This window comes from Bubalus bubalis, chromosome 4, assembly GCF_019923935.1.
Source record: "Bubalus bubalis isolate 160015118507 breed Murrah chromosome 4, NDDB_SH_1, whole genome shotgun sequence".
In the NCBI taxonomy this organism is placed as follows: domain Eukaryota; kingdom Metazoa; phylum Chordata; class Mammalia; order Artiodactyla; family Bovidae; genus Bubalus; species Bubalus bubalis.
The window spans coordinates 90265408-90288057 of record NC_059160.1 but is presented as its reverse complement, the minus strand read 5'-3'; the positions used below and the strand labels follow the sequence as shown (position 1 = coordinate 90288057).

Here is a 22650-nt window from a genome sequence, read left to right as displayed (position 1 = left end):
GTGGCACTAGTGGGAAAGAACCCGCCTGCCAATGCAGGAGACATAAGACAATGAATGGTAAATCAACTAGCGTAGCCTTGGGCAAGACTAGGGGTACCAGCTCATCCTGGTTGACCCAGAACCTTACTGGTTTCAGCACCGAAAGTCCCCCTTCTTGGGGGGAAAGCCCCTAGGAACTGCAAGGTTGGACAAACCAGGATGGTTGATTATCCTGTGACACTGATTGCTCTTGGTTCCTGGACCAGCAGTCTTTCCTACAGATGTGTGTGTGTTTAGTCGCTCAGAGATGTCCGACTCTTTGCAACCCCATGGACTGGAGCTTGCCAGGCTCCTCTGTCTATGGGGATTCTCCAGGCAAGAATACTGGACTGGGTTGCCATGTCCTTCTCCAGGCGATCTTTCTGACCCAGGGATCAAACCCACATCTCATATATCTCCTGCATTGCAGGCAGATTTTTTACCTGCTGAGCCATCAGGGAAGCCTTTCCTGCAGATAGTACCTGCTGAAGACAAATCTCAATGAAAAGGATGGGTCAGGGGAGTCAGCCTAGGAGGAAAGGAAGCAGGAGGGCCAGACTGAGGGGAGTGAGACTGGGGAAGCCTCAGAGAACAGTGTTTGCAGGGACAAATGGAAGAAGAGGGGTCCAGGCAGGGCAGAGTGGGAGGAGGGCAATCACCGAGGGAGGGTCAGAAGTGTGCTTGGCTTCTCGCTGCTGCACATGCGTCAGCTGTGCGGGGAGACTGTGCAGACAAGTAAGGTTGGATGAACAGTAATCCCTTAAATTTGTTTAATAATCGTTTGTTATTAGAAATAATAAAAACAATCCCAACCATTGGTTCCACCCTTTCCATTTTACAAAGCACTTTCACACATATTACCTCATGGGATCTCCATCACATCCCAGGGAGGGAGGCAATGCTGCTGTTAGAAGACCTGCTTTCTAGATATACCTGAGGTCATGGGTGTTAAGGGGCTGGCACAGAGTCCCACTGCCAGTAAAGGGCAGATTTAGGGCAGGACCCAGTTGTCCTGGGCCCAGCCTGCTGCCATTTCCAGAACCCCCTCAAAGAGGACAACTTCTATTGGCTTGAAGTGGGAAGAGGCTGGGGCGATCTCTCTGGCAATGTTCCCCCTCTTTCTCTTGCACCATCTGTATTGCCCTTTCTACTGGATTTTTTCCATCAGCATAAAAACAGGCTGTAATTTCTCCCAACTGAAAAAATAGCAATACAAAAAACCCTTAACTCACATTTGCCTCTAGTCCCCCCATTTAGAGCAAAGCTTCTTATAAGGGAATCCATGCGGTCTCCAATTCTTCCCCCTTCCTCCCTTCTCTCCACTCCATCATTCTTGTGTGTGCTTAGTCGCCTAGTCGTGTCTGACTCTTTGCGACCTCATCGATGGTAGCCTGCCAGGCTCCTTTGTCCATGGGGATTCTCCAGGCAAGAATACTGTAGTGGGTTGCCATGCCCTCCTCCAGGAGATCTTCCCAACACAGGGATCAAACCCCAGTCTCCCACACTGTGGGTGGATTCTTTACGGTCTGAGACACCAGGAAAGCCCATGAATACTGGAGTGGGTAGCCTATCCCTTCTCCAGGGGATCTTCCTGACCCAGGAATTGAACTGGGGTCTCCTGTGTTGCAGGTGGATTCTTTACCAGCTGAGCTACCAGGGAAGACTGAATCCTCTTTAAATGTTCTCATCAGGGTCCCCAGTGGGCTCCCTGTGACTGAACCCAGTGGTCATTTCTTAGTCCTTGTCTTGCTTGACTCTCGGCAGCACTTGGTACAGTTGTTCACGCCCTCCCCCCCAGAAGCCTCTTCTTCACTTGGTGTCCAGGCACCAGCATTTGCCTCTACCTTCATGGCTACTCCCTGGTCCACGTCGCCACCATGGCCCACCTGGATTCTCGAAATGCCTCCCCTGGGTGCTGCCCCCTGCAGTCTGTGTCAGTACCACAGCAGTGGGAGGGCTCCTATTCACTGTTAAAGAAGGTCAGATCATTTCTGCACTTGGAGATGGAAATGGCAGCCCACTCCGGTGTTCTTGCCTGGAGAATCCCAGGGACAGAGGAGCCTGGTGGGCTGGCGTCTATGGGGTCGCACAGAGTCAGACACGAGTGAAGCGACTTAGCAGCAGCAGCAGCATTTCTGCACTTGGCCTCCAGCAATCGCTGCCCACTGCCCGCAGGCCCTCCTGACCTCATGGCCTCCCGCTCCTGGTCGCCCACTCTGCTGCAGCCACAAGCATCCTTGCTGCTCCCTAGGATAGCGGGCTCACTCCCAGCCCCAGGTCCCTGCTCCCTTGTTGCCTCTGTCGATTCCTTCTGATCTTCTCACGGCTCCCCATCTCCCCTCCTTCCAGTGTTTGCTTTGTTTACAGTCTTGTGTGCTGAGTGTGTTTATACACACACACACACACATGTAGGCATGCCCACAGGTTGCTCCCTTTATTTCTCTCCATCGCACATCTCATCCTCTGACATACTGTATATTTTTCTGGTTTATTTATTGTCTCTATCCAGCAGAATTTAAGTTCCTTGAAGGCAGGGATTTGGGTCTGGCTGGCTTGTCACTGCATCCACAGTGTCTAGAACAGTGGCTGGCTGTTGTACCCACAGCCTAGGGGTTCACAGCAGGCACCCCTAGTTGTTTTCAGAATGAACGGACACCAGAGAGGTCAGGTCCAGCTGAGGCACTGTCAGAGTGAGGCACAGAAAGCATGACTGCACAGCTGACTTAGGCATCCATCTCCTGTGAGTCACAGGGGAGGAGGAACCATTGCACTTAATTACCCATTAATGTTTCGTTAGGAGAGCAACACACTGACTCTCCTCTGTCAGGCTTATCCTTCGAGTCATGTAAACAGTGGTCAGGAGCAGTGGCGTCAGTCCCCCAGCCCCATCCCCTGCCCTCTGTCACCTGGGTCAAAGGAAGGAAGACCTGCAGCCCATCCCACGGTGTGGGGAGGGTTGAGGAGGGGCCACTGGACTCATTCCCCTCCCTCCCTCTCAGTTTCACGTGGATGGAGGCCCACAGAGGCCCAGCCCCATAAGAACTAAGGTTCCCGTGCCTTTCCACTAACCTCAACTCAGAAGGTCCTTGACCTCAATCTGATCCTGCTTCCAGCATCACTTCTGTCCTTTGGAATCTGTGGTCCAACCTATCCCCAGAACTGGTGTCCAGCACCCCTGGTCTCTCGATCTGTCCATCCTGCCTTCTCCTACCCTAGCCTTTGGCGAATTCTCATCACCGTGAAGGGTGCTCCAAGCACTGCAGCTAGGCAAGGATGTCACTCAGCGATCCCTGCCCCTCTTGCTGCCTCGGGGAGGATGTGTGAGAAAAGGGGGAAGAGAAGTACTAGAGGAGGGCCCAGCCCCCAGTGAGAACTGCCCCAGCCCCACCAGCCTGGGCCTTGGAAGGGCTGTGAGAAGCAAAGGGCTTTCTCCTACAGACCTCAGCCCCTCCCCGAAATACTGTTGTCTTGGATAGCAGGGCCTCCCAGCTGGACTAGGCTGAGATTGGGGAGATGGGGAGCCAAGGTCTCTTAGGGCCATGGTCCTGCTGGCAGGGATGGGCCCCTCCTGGGCCTCACCCTGACTAGCCTTGGCACATTCTCGAGAGGCTTGGGTTTTTCTCTATCGCCCTACCCTGTAACCCCCCTCTGGGCACCAGACTCAAATGCCAGTGGAAGTGGTGAGTCAGTTGGAAGTTTCTGGGCTCAGGGTGGCCCCGTTCTCCTCTCCCTTCTATGTCCCCTCCTTGAGTGCATTTTTGTAGAAGCTGATGGAAAGCGAGGCAGGGGAGCATGATGGGTGGGCTGGGGTGGTGAGGCAAGGCGCAGGGGCTGGGACAGAGCAGGAGAGTTGGGGCAGGAAGAAAGAGAGAGGGAGCGAGCACACAGGGCCTGGATGGCTGCCTTTCTGCTGCGGCAGCACCTCTGTACCTACATGACTGTGGGCAGGTGCTCTACCTCAGAGCTGGTCCTCCTCTGGGGAAGTGAAGTCTCCCAGTCCCTGAAATCATGAAGCCAAGCCCTGATACCTGGGGAGAAACCAGGAATAGGACTTTAGGTGTCAGGCTCAGTGGGAAGAGAACTTTCTTCTGCCTGTCCCACCTGGCCAGTTTCAGGACCTCTGGCAACATTCGTTCCTGTGCTTTAAGGAAGATGAGTGAGAAGCCAGATTCATGAGTAGGACAGAGGCTGGGAGATTATTTAGGAGGCCGCTGCAGTGTCCCAGAGTCAAGGACAGGGCGGCCCAGAGCACTTGCGTGGTCAGTACAGGATGCATCAGGGTCTGATGGTGTCTGGGTGAGTGAAGCTTGGATGGGAAGATGCTCTTTCTGTAGAGGGGCTGGGCCTCCAGTTCTGGGTATTGACTCCTGGCCATTGAGGGGGCACTCATAGCCATCTGTCCTCAGTCCCCCGGAAGGACCGTGAGCACTCAGAGCTGGCAGGGACTTTCCTGTGCTGAGGCCCAGAGAGAGCGCAAACAGACTCACACACCACGTGCCTGCATACCACACACAGGCACACCATACACACGTCACACACCTACACCACATATACCATATACACACCTACACACATCACACACACACACCACTCACATATACACACACCACACACTCACAAACACACACACCCATACCATATGCATGTCACACACCTACACCACATATACCATATACACACCTACACACATCATACACACACACCACTCACATATACACACACCACACACTCACAAACACACACACCCATACCATATGCACGTCACACACCTACACCACATATACCATATACACACCTACACACATCACACACACACACCACTCACATACATACACATACCACACACTCACAAACACACACACGCACACCATACACGTCACACACATACGCCACATATACCACATACACACCTACACACATCACACGCACACACCACACACTCACAAACACTCACATGCACACCATACACATGTCACATATACACCACATATACCATATACACACCTACACACCCCAGTCACATATACACACACCACACACTCACAAATACATACATGCGTACCATACACATGTCACATATATACACCACATATACCACACACACCACACACATACACACCACACACACATGCACACCACACACATCACACACATACAGCACACATACCACATACATACCTACATACACCACAGAGACCATACATATATACACCACACACATACACACATGCACACACCCACACACATGCACACCACACACATCACATACATACACCACACATACCACATACACACCTACACACTTCACACACCACACCATGCACACTATATACATGTCACACATATACACACCACACATACCACATACACACCTGCACACATCACACATACATACCACACATATATACAACCACACACACATACACGCCATATATACGCCACATACCTATACCACATGTACTACATACACACTTGCATACATCACACATACACACCACACACACACATACCACACACACATGCACACTTTACACGCGTCACACATATACATACACCACACATACCACATGTATACCACACACACACACCCCACATATAGTCCACACACATATACATACCACACAATCACATACACATGCATACCATATACACGTCACACATACACACCACACATCACTTACACAACATATAACACACACACCACAGACACACAGACACACCACACGCATGCAGTGTTGGCTGCCAGACTGGATGAAACACCCCTTTTTCTGATTCTCAGCTCAGCACTCTTTCTATTCTGTCTCCCTTTCCATTTCACAGATGGAAAGATGGAGGCCTGGAGAGGTCTGTCCCCTCACATCAGGAGGGTCCAGAGAGGCCTTCTCAGCCTCTGTCATCCAGAGGCTGGGCTTCAGGCAGTCTCTTCATCCAGATCCACCTGGGAATCCACGTGTCCTGGGAATCTTCCCCAGTCTTTGAGGGGCTCAGGGAAGAGACCCAGTCTGCCCCACCCCACCACTTGCCCTGATTTTCTCGTGGAGGCTATGGTATATGCCCTGCCTTCTTCACAGTTAGAGAAACACTTTGAAAAGTAAAAATGGCTACACAGACCTGAGGGAGGGATATGATTTTCTTTCAGACTTTATTTCATTCAGAATTTGGTGACTCCTTTGCCTCACTGGTTTCCATGAGCTTAAGGGATCCCGTGAGAGAACCTTCTCTATTCGGCAGCCCGCCCTCTGCCACCATAGCAGCCCTGATACCCAACCTGAGGCCTCATCGAACCCTGGAGTCCAAATGAATTCCTCAGAGGGCAGGAGGAGGGAGGGTGGATTGACCAGTAATTGCTCCTTCAGGAGGAAAGTACACTCGTGCCCCGCTCCTGCGCCTCAACTCAGTCTCACTTCCTCAGACACTAATCCTCAGAAACCAACGCCCTGCTCAAACCAAGCCCTTCAAACCAACACCCTAACTCGGAGAAGGTGAAGGAAACCCCCTGCCCCAGGGCTTGTGGACTGAAGGAGGGGTGATTAAGAGTCCCACTAGGGCTCAGGGCAGGACACATCTACATGGGCCTGAGCGGGGGAGGTGCTCGCAGGAGGCCTTCCGGGGAGCTCTCCAGGTGACCACGGGCATCCCACCCAAACCACAGTCAAGACCTCACTCATCCTCTTGCCACTGTGACCTTTGGGCAAGTTACTTGATCTCTCTGTGCCTCGTTTTGATAATGGGGCTAATATTAACTGCTTCACAAGGCTGTGGTAATGCTTAATAAGATAATATATAAATGGAAAAAAGAAAATGGCTGAGCACCTGGAATGTGGTAGTTTCTCAGCTGCCCTGGGAGCTTTCGCTCTTATCGTACATGTTAACCTTGTAGTTCAGAGCCCAGATTTTGGAGCACTGTGTGTGTGTGCACACTAAATTGCTTCCATCGTGTCCAACTCTGCGACCGCATGGATCCTCTGTCCTTGGGATTTCCCAGGCTAGAAAATTGGAGTGGGTGGCCATGCCCTCCTCCAGGGGATCTTTCCAACTCAGGGATTGAACCTTTGTCTCTTAAGTCTCCTACGTTGGCAGGTGGGCTCTTTACCACTATCGCTCCTTGGGAAACCCTTGGAGCAGAGTATCTGGGTTCAAATCCGTTCTCTGCAACATTTAAGCTGGGTGGATTGATTGAGTCATGTTACTCTCTGTACTTCTGTTTCCTTATCCAAAAAATTCAGATAATAGTTCCCACCCCATAGCTTGTAACTTGTAAGTGAATCAGTATATACAAAGCACTGAGAAAGTGCCTGGCATGTCATCAGTGAACAATAATATTACCTATTAGCAGCTGTCAGTTGGAGAGGGCAATGGCACCCCACTCTAGTACTCTTGCCTGGAAAATCCCATGGGCGGAGGAACCTGGTGGGCTGCAGTCCATGGGGCCGTGAGGAGTCTGACATGACTGAAGCAACTTAGCAGCAGCAGCAGTTGTCGGTTGCCCAAGGTCAGAGGCAAGCTTTGAACCCAAGTCTATGGGACTCCCCAGTCCATGTTCTTGAGCTCTGTTACATGCACACCCTTCCTTTTTAACTTGCCTTCTCACATTGCTCCCCTCTTGTCCAGACCCTGTCAGACCCTGTTCCTTTGGTAGTGGTGGCCCACCTGAAGGTGCTCCCCAGGACTGCAGCATGCAGAGGTCATCTGTGCTGTTTAAATTTAAAAAAAAAAAAAAAAACAGAACTGCTCTTTTATTTAAATATGTATTCATTTCTTCAGCTGCGCTGGGTCTTAGGTATGGCATATGAACTCTTAGTTGCAGCATATGGGATCTAGTTTCCTGACCAGGGATTGAACCTGGGCCCCTGCCTTGGGAGCTCAGAGTCTTAGCCACTGCACCACGAGGGAAGTCCCCTGTGCTGTTTAAAGTTTTAACACCCAAGCCACTGAAGACAGAAGTATCTTCTATGGGACTGAAGCAGGTCTCCACTCAGGTGCCCTCTCCCTGTCCTACATCCCAACCGAGGGCATAAGGGCTTAAAGCTGGCAGTTAGTCTCTTTTCTCTGGAATCCTCAGAGCCCAGTCTCACCCTTTAGCCCAGAAAGTGAGGAGCAGATGGGCCCAGCGCTCCCTGCACCCCTCAGGTAGCCCGCTGGGCTCTTAGCCATGAACTTTGGATACACTTTTCTTCCCACCTCTTCCATCCTTATACACAAACACACATACACACACACACACACCCACCTCATGCCCCAAAGTGATGTCACACGGTGGAAAGAGAATGGAATTGACTGTCCTCTCAGCTGTGTGAAGTGGGTGAGGCACTTACATTCTCAGGGCCTCAGTCTCCTCAGTTCCCTGGTAGAGATGATTATGCAATATCTGCCCCAGGGGCTTGTGGTGAGCATTAAATGAAAGGGTTCATGAACTCTTCTTTTGTGTTACTTTAACCCTTCTTTTAAAATTTTCTAATATATAGTATGTGCGTGCATGCTTAGTCACTAAATCATGTTCAACTCTTTGCAACCCCATGGACTGTAACCCACCAGGCTCCTCTGGCCCTGGGATTCTGCAGGCAAGAATACTAAGTGGGTTGCCATGCCCTTCTCCAGGGGATTTTTCAAACCCAGGAATTGAATACGTTTATTCATATATTTCATTTTTTAACCTTAAATAATAAACATAAAGCAAATGTCATCATGCCATATCCTTCCCTGCCTTCCCAGTGGTAATTGCTGTGGTTAATTGTCTTTCTTTCCAGACCTTTCTATATGCATTTTATAGATATATGCTAGGTAGCTTCTATGTCATAGGTTTTTTGTTAGGTAAAGGAGCGAATGTGATATGGATTTTTCTGTCTGTTGTTCATTTCTCATAATAGATGTTATCAGAGATATTTCTGCCTCAGCACAATTGATCGAGTTTGGGGTTGTTTCCAGGGTTTCTTTGTTAGAAGCAACGCTGCCTTGAACAGCTTTGGGTGTGCTGCTGGCATTTCTATGGGATGGACACGGTCCGCGTATTATTTTTTATGCTGATTCAACCCATTATAACCCCAGCTTTTTGTATCTAGTGCCTGTTCATTGGTGGCTCTGTGCTGCCCTTTCTATGGCATGGCTCCCTCAGAGCGTCTCCAGCTCACCTCCGGGAGGGCGGCAGACGCAAGCCTGGGCGCCCCAGGATCAGGCCGACTGCGTGGCCCGGGGGGCCTGGCCAAGTCCAGCCCTGACCAGTAGGGTGAGCCAGGAAAGTCTGCCTTTGTCTTCTGTGCCATCTGCACGTGCCTCCTCCCTCCCAGCAAGCCCACCCCACCCCCACCGTCTCTTTCGGGATGTAGGAGAAGGTAAACTGGTTCCAGCTGGATAAGTGGCCATCAGCAAGTCACTCACCTGCTCTGAGCCTCCCTTCCTCCTGTGTAAAATAATGATGATACTATCCACCTCCTGGGGTGAACTGGGCAAGTGAGATAAAGCACTAGTGTGTGAAGACTGCTCAGATGTAAGTTAATAGCACCCCCATCCTGCTCCTACCCCTGACCGCCATGTCCCTCCTGAAGGGTCTCATATCCAGCTGGCTCGCAACTCAAGCACCTGCTGTCATTTTAGATGTTAGCGGGCAACTGAGTTGTTAGCTCTCAACTGAGATCTTGGCTGCCAGCTAAGGTGCTAACTATAACCAAGATACCTGCTCTCAGCCAAGACGTTAGTTAACAGTGCTCATCACCCAGGGAGATTATCAAGTTACTTTTCCCTGTGTGCGTCCATGCTCATAGCGTAATCTCTGATCATGTTTTTTGCTCTCATTAGACAGTCAGTGCTCTGAAGGCAATTCCCTGTAGCATAGTAGATGCTCACTTTAAATATTGTTGGGAATAAATGAATGGAAACCCTTCCGCTGGCTCAACAGGCATGAAGTTGCAGTGGTGGGTGGTACTGGGCTGTGGAGTGGAAATTTGGAGCAAACTCTCCCACACAGTCCATGGAGATCAGCATCCATGGCCATGCGCCAAAGGCAGGGACAGGATCCATTTCATCCCTCTTTTCTCAAAGAAAAGGGCTTCCCTGGTGGCTCAGACAGTAAAGAATCTGCCCACAATGCAGGAGACCCAGATTTGATCCCTGAGTCAGGAAGATCCCCAGAGAAGGGAGTGGTAACCTACTCCATGGGATAGAGGAGACTAGTGGCCTACAGTCTATGGGGTCACAAAGAGTAGGACACGACTGAGTGACTAATACTTTTCTCCAAGAGAAAAGCCAGCTGGCTGTTCTAGGCGGCTCCTTGGAGAGCAGCCCCCCACCACCCCTCCAATAGGGTCAGGTTCAAGCCTTCTAGGTTGAGAGATTTGATTTCATTAGCTCACCCAGGGGTGACCAGGCTCTGGGAAATCAACCAAGCAAGCAATGATTGGTAAGCCAGATCGGCAGTTTATTAACTTGTGCTGGCAGTCGTGACCACTGAGCAGCCTGGAGCATTTGAGTCAGCCCCTCTCCTTGCTTGTTCTCCCTACACAAGAAAGCTTTACCTGGGAATCCAAATTGAAAAGAGAAGCAGCAGAGTAGAATGGAGTGGAATGACACTAAAGAATAAGAAGTTGATGCCACATACACTGTCAGACATCAACCCTCAAAACCACACCATGGTGTGGTCATCATTACCGTCCCATTTTGCAGATGAGAACACTGAGGTCAGGTGGTGGATGGCTCCGAGGTATTAAAGACCAAACCTAGGTGTTCCGACTCCAGTCCTGTTCTTGTGCCTTGAACACAGCCCCCTCAGCCCTGGCTGTGGTTCTGTTTGCCTGCTGCGAAGGCCACCCAGCTTCCCCTGGCGACAGTTCTGCCTCCTTGATGAGTGGCAGGAGACACCTGCGTCTCAGCACAGCGTACACATGTCCTCAAGAGGGCACCTCTCCTGCAGACAATAACAGTAAATCCGCACTAATAGCCACCATTCATTAAGTGCTTACCAGGTGTTAGGCACCTGGCCAGGCGCCTCGCAAGCATTATCTCACTCTCACAACCACCTCGGGAGGTGAGCACACTCATCTCCCTTCTGCCGAGTTGGACTCAACGGCTCAGAGCGACTGAATAGCCTAGCCCAGAGTCCCAGAGTGAGTGAGTGGCGAAACTGAGACTGGAATTCAAGCCGGTCTGACTCTCAAGCCCATACTTGCAATCACCCCCACCTCCCCGCCCTCAAGGGTGACATGCTTTGATGTCCCACAGGCTGGAGCTGCTCCCTGTTGGAGCCTCTGGCCCCTGGGCTCCGGCCTCTCTCCGTCTGTCCCTTTGCTCCACTTCTCCCCACGGTGAATTCCTCATTCATCACACCACCACCCTCACCTCCAGGGCTTCCCCAGGCCCACTTCATCTAGAAAACCCCTACTCATCCTGCAAGCCCCAGGTAAAGAGTCACTTCTCCTGGGCCACCTTCCTCCTGCCCAATCAGCCCTAATTATGGCATTTCCGAGGTTATAGGGTAATCATCCGTAAGTGCCCACCACTAAGTGGTGAGACCCTGAAAGCAGGCATGGCATGGTGTTCCTCATGGTCTCTGCTGTTCTGAGCAGGTTGCTGGGGCTCTTGGGGGAGCCTGATTGCTGGCAGAAGACACAGTAACCCTGGGTACTGCCCGTAAACCACAGGGCAGAACAGTTCAAGGAGCAGGCTCTGGAGTCAGCCTGCTTGGGTTCAGATCCTGGCTTTGCCACTTCCCAGCTGTGTAACCTTGGTAATGTACTGAACATCTCTGGGCCTTGGTTTCCTCTAGGAAAGGGAGAATCCTTACTGGATACTGATGTTATTAGGATGAAGTAGGGAATGTCTGTAAAGCACAGAACAAGTGCTTGTTCCCCGCTTGCTATTATACAGAGGATTTATTTGTCCTCTAAGAGTAGGTCCCTGAGGGGAATGGCAAGAAGACTCTGCTTCAGCTTGAAGGTCCCCTCCTCCAGGAAGCCTTCCTTGACACCTGACACACTCATAGGTCAGGTTCCTGTCATCAGCCTCTGGTGGCATTTTGGGTTTCTCTTTGGTTACTCATCATACTAAGAATTACTTACCCACTAGGCTCTGGGCTCTGTGAGGTCGGGGATCTGGTCTGTCTTGTTCTTTGCCACATCGGTGCCTGGCACATAGTAGGTGCTCAGCAAATAGGTGTCGAATTAGGGATGGAAGGTGTTGGGAAAGTTCTCAGGAGGCTCACTGGGCAGCCAGGCTGCAGGTAATAACAGTATCGGGGGTGGGCCTGGGTGGGCCACTGGTCAGTGTCAGAGCGATCAGACTTTCTGACCTCTCTCTCTCTCTTCCTCTTTCCCTCAGTTCCTGGCTTTTGACACCCAGTTGCTGATGGGTAGCCGACGCCACTCGCTGAGCCCTGAAGAGTATATTTTTGGAGCCCTCAACATTTACCTAGACATCATCTATATCTTCACCTTCTTCCTGCAGCTTTTTGGCACCAACCGGGAATGAGGAGCCCTTCCCACCCCTTCCTTCCTTCAGAGAATGCCCCCTTGCTGGTCCTCTGACCCTCCCTGTGCTCCTGCAAGCCGAGATATAAAGCTAGCTGCCAGCCCAGCCTTTGGCCAACCCGCTCACTGTCCTCAACCCCACCCTCTGCAGCTTGTACCCATGCCACCAGGGGCCCTGTGGAACCCGGTCGTACTGTCCCCTGTGCCGCTCCTTCCCCCAGCTACCTCTCCCAGACTGGGACCATCAAGGCTGGAGGCCCCTCTGGGTTTGAGGACCCAAGGGATGCGTGGGAGAAGCCCAGCAGGATTTCAGATGTGGGAAAGAGGCCCCAGGAAGCCCAGCTGAAGCCTGCAACCTGACTGTGATTCCTCCTAGGGCCACCCACAGTGTGGGACCCTGGGGCACACTGTCCTGTGCCCAACCCCTGCCTCTCGCCCTCCTTCCAGTTTAGGCGTTGACGTTCTGTAAGGAAGTGGTGGGGAGGACAACTGGGAGACAAGATGTGTGTGCTCTGCGGAGAGGCAAGGGTACTGGGTTAACAGGATGGCTGTCCCAGGCTGCCCAGCCTCCCTCAGCTCTGGAACCAGGGGCTTGTTTTAGGCACTTGAGCCCTGGGGCAGAAGAGAGGGGCAGCAAGCCAGTACCATCTGTGCTTGCCTTGGTCTACCCTTCTGGGTCACAACACAGCACTGCCAGGGCAGGAGGTGGGTGTAGGGGGGCCCTGCTCCTGAGTAGAGACCTGTCCTGAGATTCCAAGGGAGCAAGCAGCCAAGCAACTGGGCTCTGCAGCATCGCTGACTCTCCCAGACTTGCGTCCTCCTGGGAGATGTGGCAGGACTGAGACCAACGTCCTCTCACTGTCTTCTCTTAAATCCCCAGCCTGCTCTCACAGGCCTGAGGCTGAGTAAGGGCTTGAACACTGGAAGACTGGGTGTTCTGGGAAAAGGAGACTTATTCTGGCTGCTGAGCCAGCAGCACCCACCCCGAACCCCTGACCCAGGAGGAAATTGGGCCCTGCCTCCAGCCCTTCCCCAAGGCCTTTCTGCCCATCTTACTTCCAAAACCTCCCTCATCCACTGCCAGTTGCTGGCTTAGCCCCAGCCAGGCCTCCTGAGGCCTCCACTGGCAGTGCCCGTGTCTCTACTCCCAGCTTCTCTGACCACTCAGTTCAGAGGTCCAGGCCATTCCACTCCTATCTCCTCATCTCTCCAATTTGAAAACCATCCAGCTGATGTTAACAACCAGGGCAAGTCCCTCTGGCTGGTCTCATGTGATGGGATCGGGTCTCCTTATCAGCCTCCAGGCAGCTGAGATCTCAGGCAGACTGTGTGCGTCAGCCACCAGTCCCCTGCAGGTCTGCTGGAGAGTGGACCAGGAGGCCACACCTAGGGGAAGTGTACAAGCTGCCTTGGCTAGTGGCTAACTCAGCCAGTGGAAAGTTACTGGGTGGAGTCAGGTTCAGAGTGGATACCTGGACCCTTCCTTGACTGCTCCCTCCAGGGTTGCCTCTCTTCCCACATGCCAGTGGCTCTCTTTGCCCCTGGGGAGGGTAACTAGGTATGTTATCTACGTATTCTCAACCCCTCCCTCTCCATCCTTCCTATCTCCAACTTGTAAGAAATATTGCAGAAGTGTGTGAAGCTTTGTTCCATCTTGGATGTGAGGAGAGAGGGAATCAAGAATGGATGGTGGTGGTGTTGGTATGTGAAACGGAGATAACTGAGAGCGTGGGTGGGTTGCTCCCTGTGTGCTGTCTAAATTAACCCGTTACAGTGATCCTGCAAAGGAAGTACTCTGCACATGCCCATGGCACAGAGGAGAGCTGAGGTGATGGAGAGGCTTGATCCAAGATCCTACAGCTAACAGACCGGATGGCGGCTGGAATGAGACTGAGTGGTCAGGCCCTGACAGCTCGGGGGAGTTTGTGGTCCTGAGTAACCCCTCCCTGGCCTTCCATCTCCCCCCTCCCCCGCTACCACCACCGGATTTGCACTCTGTAGTTTCCAACTTCTAGACACAAGTTGGGAAGAAGGATTCTGGTGCCTCATTGCCAAGGGGCTCATGGTATTAAGCAAGTGATTCTTGCTAACTATGATTCAGTTTTTCTATGAGCAAAATGGAAGACTGTGGCCAGAGTGCCACAGAGGGAGGCACCAGAACACATATTTGCACAGACTTTTTTTTAACCACCTCTCCTCTGAGGTCCCTTGATTCCTCTTCTGATTTCTAGTTTGAGTTCTAGAGGGGTTATCTCCTCCACCCTTTGCCCTGTAATTTTCAGCTTGGGCCTTGGTCATACTTCTCAGAATCCACCGATCCAAGCCCTCCTCTTCATAGGACAGTTCATGAAGACACTGGGGATTGAGAAGCTCTTCTGAGGCTAAGCTCCGAAAGCATGGGGAGGAGGCAAGCACTCCACTCAGCCTTAAACGATGTTGAGGGGGCCAGTCAGGGCCCCTCAAAGCAGAGTATGCTGCAGAGGCCCCTGTTCTGGGTCCTGAGAGGGTGACCTGCTGGGCTGGCAGCAGAGCCAGGGCTGAGGCCCCTCCGTTCCACCTACACTGAAGCACGAGATGCGTGGGGACACCTGAATGGATCTTGGAAGGAGGAAGGGCGGGGAACAGGAATGCAGGATTACGAGAAACAGAGAAACTGAAGCTGGGCAGGTGCCATAAGCTGCAGAAGAGAAGGGGAACCTGTTGGCCCCTCACATTTTTGGCAAGGGTGGGGCTGGGCCTGGGAAGCGACAGGTTGATTTGATAAAGCTGGAGGCAGCCAGGAACCTGACCATCTGTGATGTGGGTGGGAGATCTCTCACTAAGGGGAAGAGAAATCAAAGGAGCCTCTCTTGGGGATTGTAGATGAGGGGAGGCTAGGGAGGTATACATAAGTCCCTGGCCTCCAGCACCAGTCCCCAGGCTCAGGTGTGGCTCCTGTATCACCTGGGGAAGCCCCAGGAATCATGGCTCTCCCATCCTCAGCTTTACCTCCCAGGGGAGTCAGGATGACCCAGACTCTTATTCCAAACAAAAGGCTCCACCTCTCCCTGCCTGACCCACCTGGGATTGCACACAAGCACTTTGCTGCCCCCCTGTGGCTTCCTGAGGAAAAGCAGGGCCTGGTTGTGCTGAGGAGAAGCAGACGGAGCCTGGGGTTTGCAGGCAGGAGCTGGCCTTTGGCCTTCATGCCGGGCTCTTCTCAGATCACCCCAGACCACTCTCCTGCTGTCCCCTTTAGTCCAATCACTGTCGCGTCTCAGACACTGTTTACCTGTCTGCTGGAAACCACCCCTGTGCCCCCCAGCCCCAGAGCTTTCTCTCGGATGTCTGAGGGCAGAGAACACTCCCAGGCAAGTCTTTCAGGCCTCAGCTCCTTCAAGTTTTCCCGGGGTCCGCGCTGTTTCCTTCCCTGGCCTCACCTTCTTGGTCTGTGTCTGACAGGAAATAAGAATAAAAGTAATAATGATACAGAAATGTCTCCTTTCTTACCTTTTGCTTGTCGCCTTAGACAGCTCTGGCTTGGGGAGTGTGTGTGTGTGTGTATGTGCGTGTAAGGTTTAACTCAGCTTCAGTGAGAGGGATTCACACCAGAGCTGATGCCCCCAGCGTAGCTAAGTGAGAGTGAAATCTCCACGGTCCACATTGGCCCCTGTGTCGATACATAATGGACCCTCGGTGGAGGCTCTTTGATCCTCGCACCTGTCACAGCTCTGCGAGAGGCTCCTCCCGACAGGGGGCCTTCCATGAAAGCCTGTTCTTTTGTGCACAATTCTGTTAGAAGAATCTTCCTTATTTTGACCCCAAATCTGTTTCCCTAGAAGCCCATGTAGTAAGAGTCGCCTCTCCTGTGAAACCTTTCTCCCTCCTCCCTCCAGGTGCCCTGGCTGCTCTTTCCTCGGAGCTCCTCTGCCCTGTACCACTCTAGGTGTATTTTAACCACTCCTTCTGTCTCCTATAAAATCTGAGATGCATGAAGGCGTGAACCAGGTCTTGTTCACCCTTGAATTCATAGGTCTTACGGCAAATGGTGTCAATAAATAGCTTTCGAATAAATGGAGGAAGGAATGAACGAAACCCTTCCAACCCTTCTATTGTACCTAACAAGAAACAAGAGCAGAGGTTGTAGTGACTTGTCCAGTTTACACATGAGTGAGTGATTGGGGGTGGTTTTACAGGACACGTGGGGTGATGATGACATTACCAAACTCCTTTGTGGAACTTGGGGCTATGGGTGGCATATGGGAGGGACACGTCACACTGGAGCAAAGGGAGACCTTATCTCACCTCTGACAAGCTTTTGGTATCGATTCAATTGGAGCAGGGAAAGGAACAGGGCAATACTTGGAGGACTCTGAAGGAAGAATAACTTTTATTAAGCACCTACTGCATACAAAGCACTTCCACAGCTGGCAGGAGGTAGGAAGAGAAATCTCCACTGGTGCTGCAGGAGAGAAAACATACCCAACGGCTCCAGACATTTAGCTGAGAGTCCCAAATAAGTGTGCCTTAAAGCAACACGGGCAGGAAAGCAAGCGCTGAGGAGATGTGGAGCAGTGGGAAAAGGAGGCCTGAATTGGGGCTGGAAGTGAATGAAGGCTCAGAGGGCTGGACTGGCAAAAACAGACGGCTGGCTGCCATCCAGTGTCCAAGTGGCTAAGACTCTGTGCTCCCAATGCAGGGAGCCTGGGTTCAATCCCTGGTTGGGGAATGAGATCCCACATGCTGCAACTAAGAGTTTGCATGCCTCAAGGAAGATCAAAGGTCCTGTGTGCTGCAACTAACACTCGTGGGAGCCAAATAAATAATAAATATTTTTAAAAGCCAGAAGGATGGCAGCCCAAGTTGGCAACACTGGGCTCCCTTACCACCTCCTGCCCCCAACCAGCCCTTCAGTCTCACTGTCTCTATTTACCCATTCTATCTTCATTAGTTGCTGATGTTATTCAGTTGCTCCGTCATGTCTGACTCTTTGTGACCCCATGGACTGCAGCACGCCAGGCTTCCCTGTCCATCACCAACTCCCAGAGCTTGCTCAAACTCATCCCATCAAGTCGGTGATGCCATCCAACCATCTTATACTCTGTTGCCCCCTTTTCTTCCCTTCAATCTTTCCCAGCATCAGGGTCTTCTCCAGTGAGTCAGCTCTTCACATCAAGTGGCCAAAGTACTGGAGTTTCAGTTTCAGCATCAGTCCTTCCAATGAATATTCAGGACTAATTTCCTTTACGATTGACTGGTTTGATCTTCTTGCAGTCCAAGGGACTCTCAAGAGTCTTCTCCAACACCACAGTTCAAAAGCATCAATTCTTCAGCACTCAGCCTTCTTTATGGTCCAATTCTCATATCCATACATGTTGCTAGGGCTGCCATAACAAACTACTGCAAACTGGATAGCTTAAAACAACGGAACTAAGTTATTCTCCCACAGTTGCGGAGGCTTGAAGCCTGAAATCCAGGTGTTGGGAGGGTTGGTTCCTTGTGGACACTCTGAGGGAGAATTCACTCCATGTCTCTCTCCCAGCGTCCGGTGGTTGCAGACAATCCTTAGTGTTCCTTGGCTGGTGGCTGCCCTCCAGTCTTTGCCTCTGTCTTCACCTGGCCTTTTCCTCTGTGTCTTTGAGTCTCGAATTTCTCTCTCTTTTCTATTATAAGGATACTTGTCATTGGATTTAGGGCCCACCTTAAATCTAGGAAGTTCTCAGGTCATGTACTGTTGAAGTCTAGATTGAAGGATTTTGAGCAGTCCCTTGCTAGCATATGAAATGAGCACAATTGTAAGGTAGTTTGAACATTCGTTGGCATTGTCCTTCCTGGGATTGGAATGAAAACTGGCCTTTTCCAGTCCTGTGGCCACTGCAAAGTCTGTTGAGTCAAAGCTATATGTTTTTTTTTCCAGTAGTCATGTACAGATATGAGAGTTGGACCATAAAGAAGGCTGAGTGACAAAGAATTGATGCTTTTGAATTGTGGTGCTGGAGAAGACTTTTGAGAGTCCCTTGGACAGCAAGGAAATCAAACCAGTCAATCCTAAAGTATATCAACCCTGAATATTCATCGGAAGGACTGATGCTGAAGCTGAAGCTCCAATACTTTGGCCATCTGATGCAAAGAGCTGACTCATCGGATAAGACCCTGATGCTGGGAAAAACTGAAGTGAAAGTGAAGTCGCTCAGTCGGGTCCGACTCTTTGCAACCCCACGGACTGACTGTAGCCTACCAGGCTCCTCCGTCCATGGGATTTTCCAGGCAAGAGTACTGGAGTGGGTTGCTATTTCCTTCTCCTTCTATTTCTCTTCCTGACCCAGGGATTGAACCCAGGTCTCCCGCATTGTAGGCAGACGCTTTACCATCTGAGCCCCCAGGGAAAAACTGAGGGCAGGAGGAAAAGGGGATGACAAAGGATGAGATGGTTGGATGGCTCATCGACTCAATGGAGGTGAGTTTGAGCAAACTCCAGGAGATAGCGAAGGACAGGGAAGCCTGGCATGCCACAGTCCTTTGGGTCGCAAAGAGTTGGGCTTGACTTAGTGACTGAACAACAACAGGTAACTGGAACAGAAGCTGGTCCTTGGAAGTGAGACACTGCTGTAAAAAAACTTCAAAAGTACAGCACTGGTTTGGGGACCAGGTGGTAGAAGATTCCTGACAAGTCTCAATGAGACTGTTAAGGAAACTTGAAGGACCACTAGGAGACTGCATGCTGCTGCTGCTAAGTCGCTTTAGTTGTGTCCAACTCTGTGTGAGCCCACAGATGGCAGCCCACCAGGCTCCCCCGTCCCTGGGATTCTCCAGGCAAGAACACTGGAGTGGGTTGCCATTTCCTTCTCCAGTGCATGAATGTGAAAAGTGAAAGTGAAATCGCTCCGTCGTGTCCGACTCTTAGCGACCCCATGGACTGCAGCTCACCAGGCTCCTCCATCCATGGGACTCTCCAGGCAAGAGTACTGGAGTGGGGTGCCATCGCCTTTTCCGAGGAGACTGTATATAAAGGTTCAAAGGAAAATATAATTGAAACCCAGAGGAACACAGACCCTTTTTATGTCAAAACTTAAATGTGAAAACTAGAAAAAATACCTGATGAACTGATGGATCTTGCTAAGACGATTTCCAGGCAGAATGCTGAAATGTCAGTTGGCTTGTTTTGGCTTTGTATCATAAGAAACAGATAGTGAGAGAAGAGCTAAAGAAGGAATTATTCTGTTAAACAAAATTTGGAGGAGATATAAAAAGCTTGGGACAGTTTATCCAGCCAGCAAACAATACTTTATTAAAGACCTTAGGACAAAGATTAAATCCAGGGTACTGTCAGGAAAACATGATCTCCTAGCAAAGATGAAGCCAAAGGTGTGAATGTAAAACCCTTTGTTAAGACCTTAGGACATTCTAAGCTGGTGCCTCATAGAATCTTTCCGAAAGACAAAAGTTCTCCTAAGAATCTCAAAGGCATTTGTTGCAAACCCACTCTGTTGGGACTTCCCTGGAGGTCCAGCAGTTAAAATTTCATGCTTCCTATGCTCGGGGCTTATTTTTCAATACCTGGTCAGAGAACTAAGATCCCACATGCTGCCTGGCAGCCAGGGAGCAGGGTCGGGGGAGGACCCACTCTGCTAAACAACAGGGCCTCTAAGGATCTTAAATGGGCTTCCCAGGTGGCACAGTGGTAAAGAATCCTCCTGTCAATGCAGGAGACAAAAGAGATGAAGAGATGCCGATTAGACCCCTGGGTTGGGAGGATCCCCTGGAGAAGGAAGTGGCAATCCACTGCACTATTCGTGCCTGGAAAATCTCGTGGGCAGAAGAGCCTGGCTGGTTGCAGTCCACGGGACTGCAAAAAGTTGGACATGCAGAGTGATTGAACACGGAAGGATCTTAAAAATATTATCCCTCAGCAGCCTCACTGGGAGCCCAAGACAATGAGAGACAGCCTTGTCTTAAAGAGACTTATGAGTGTGATTCTTGTCACCTATTGGCCCGATCCTCAATAAGTCAGAAAAACCACAGTTTTTGAGACAGCTGTATTTGCAGTAGCACCACCAGTTCAATTGCCAAGGGACAGAAACAGTGCAAAATGGAGAACACTTTGAACTCCCGGACATCTGTGGACAGAAAGCAGGCTGAGAAAACAATTCAGAGGCAATATGGACTACTTTCTATGGAAAAGAAAGTGACTCAGAGGCAAAACCAAGAAGCCAGACTGAGGGTGCAGTGAAGAGCCGCAGAGAATCATTGCCAGAGGGATATATTGGACCCTAATCAAGGAATGGGCAACATGTATGTGCCCAGATGGAGTTCATAAACAGCGTCTTCTGTATACCTCTCATTTCCTCGCTTTTGAACCAGAGCAACTATTATGGTTGTCCCATCCCTGTTCCCCTATTGTATGCTATGGTGGTGGGTGGGGAGTGAGGGGTGGGAGATGTCTTCAGATTGAGAGCAGCCGTACCCAGGGACCAAACCTGAAGAGCCTCAAGTGCACATAGGCTTGGTTTAGATGTGATTCTGGACCTCAGGCTTGAGCCTGATGCTATAATGGGATGAGACTTCAGGGTCTTGGGAAATGTTGGGTATATTATGCATGAGGCTTGAGGATAGAATGGAGCAGTTTAAAACGAAGACCACAAGTTCTTTGGCCAACAGAATTGATAAAAATATTTCCAAGGGAGTTCCAAGAGCTCTCTAGCCCAGGAATTCTAGCAGAAGTTCTGACTGACTCTAACTGGTCGTCCTTGGTTCAGAAGTTCTCTGCTGGACCAATCACTGTGGCACTAGGGTGGAATGCTCTGACAGAACGGACCTAGGTCATATCTTTATCCTTGGAGCCACATTCATTGATGGGAATCAGGAAGGTAAGGGATAGCTCCCCAAAGGAAAATCAGAGTATGGTTCCCAGGAGAAGGTCGAATGCTTAGCAGGCAGAAAGAACAAGTGTCCACCAGCAGAGGAAAGAGACCTTGTCCTCAAGGGACTCAGCAGAGTGGTGTGGCAATGTCAGGGAGGTAACTAATGTATTAAGTGCCCTTCTATTATAGTTATATGTTGTTGTTGTTGTTTAGTCGCTGTCTTTGCAACCCCATGGACTACAGCACTCCAGACCTCCCTGTTGCTCACCATCTCCCGGAGCTTGCCCAAGTTCACGTCTATTGAGTCGGTGATGCTATCCAACCATCCCATCCTCTGTCACCCTCTTCTCTTCCTGCCTTCAATCTTTCCCAGCATCAGGGTCTTTTCTAGTGAGTCGCCTCTTTGCATCAGGTGGCCAAAGTATTGGAGCTTCAGCTTCAGCATTAGTCCTTCCAGTGAATATTCAGAGTTGATTTCCTTTAAGATTGACTGGTTTGATTTCCTTGCTGTCCAAGGGAATCTCAAGGGTCTTCTCCAGCACCACAATTTGAAAGTTATATATATATATATAGTTATATAGGGAGCTAGAAAAGGCTTCTCAGAGACCTTTGAACTTAGAGAATGATCACACTTTGGTCAAGAAGACAAGAGATAAGAGGATATTTCAGACTAAGGGAATGACTGAAACACCTGGTGGCATGGAATGTTACAATATTTAGAGGATTGCAATTGTCGGGTATAACTAGAACACAGGGGATTGGAAGAGCATAGAAAGAAAAGATGCTAAAACCTGGAGAGGAATTGGGATATGAGGGACCCAGAAACACTCTGCCCAGGAGATGGACCTAGATTCTGTAGACAGTGAGAACACTATAGACAGTTAAGTAGATTAATTAACAAGATTAGACAAGATTAACTGACAAGATTAGATCTGCGTTTGGGAAACAAGTCTGGAAGAGAATTTAGCCATCTTTATCAAGTGACTTTTAGAAGTGTATGCCTTGTGTCCCAGGAATCATATTATTTATCCTAAGAAAACAACTGGACAAATGCCAAAAGGATAAAAAGATGTCCATTGGGATAGTGTTCATAAGAGTGAAAATTTGGAAACATAAATATTAAACAATAAGAGACTAACAAATTGTGACACACTTGTTCTATGAACTACTAAGCAGTCATTAAGAATTATAATATCGGTAAATATTTACACAGAATCACAATATTGCATAAAATTAAATGAAAAATAATATTGAAAAATATTGTGTTGAGTATAATCTGCCGGGAGCCACCACGGGAGATCCCACCCATGACAAAGGTCATGCGGAGAAGACCTGAC

The 22650-nt window shown here is 50.3% G+C and overlaps 1 protein-coding gene across 1 annotated transcript in view; it reads left to right on the top strand.

Annotated features, from left to right (window-relative positions):
* Positions 1–15947, top strand: part of FAIM2 (Fas apoptotic inhibitory molecule 2) — a 34081-nt gene extending 18134 nt beyond the window's left edge. The window contains exon 12 of the mRNA XM_006075795.3: positions 12325–15947. Within this exon, the coding sequence (XP_006075857.1) occupies positions 12325–12474 (150 nt within the window). The 3' untranslated portion in view covers positions 12475–15947. The remainder of the gene's footprint in view (positions 1–12324) is intronic.
* The last annotated feature ends 6703 nt before the right edge of the window (positions 15948–22650 follow it).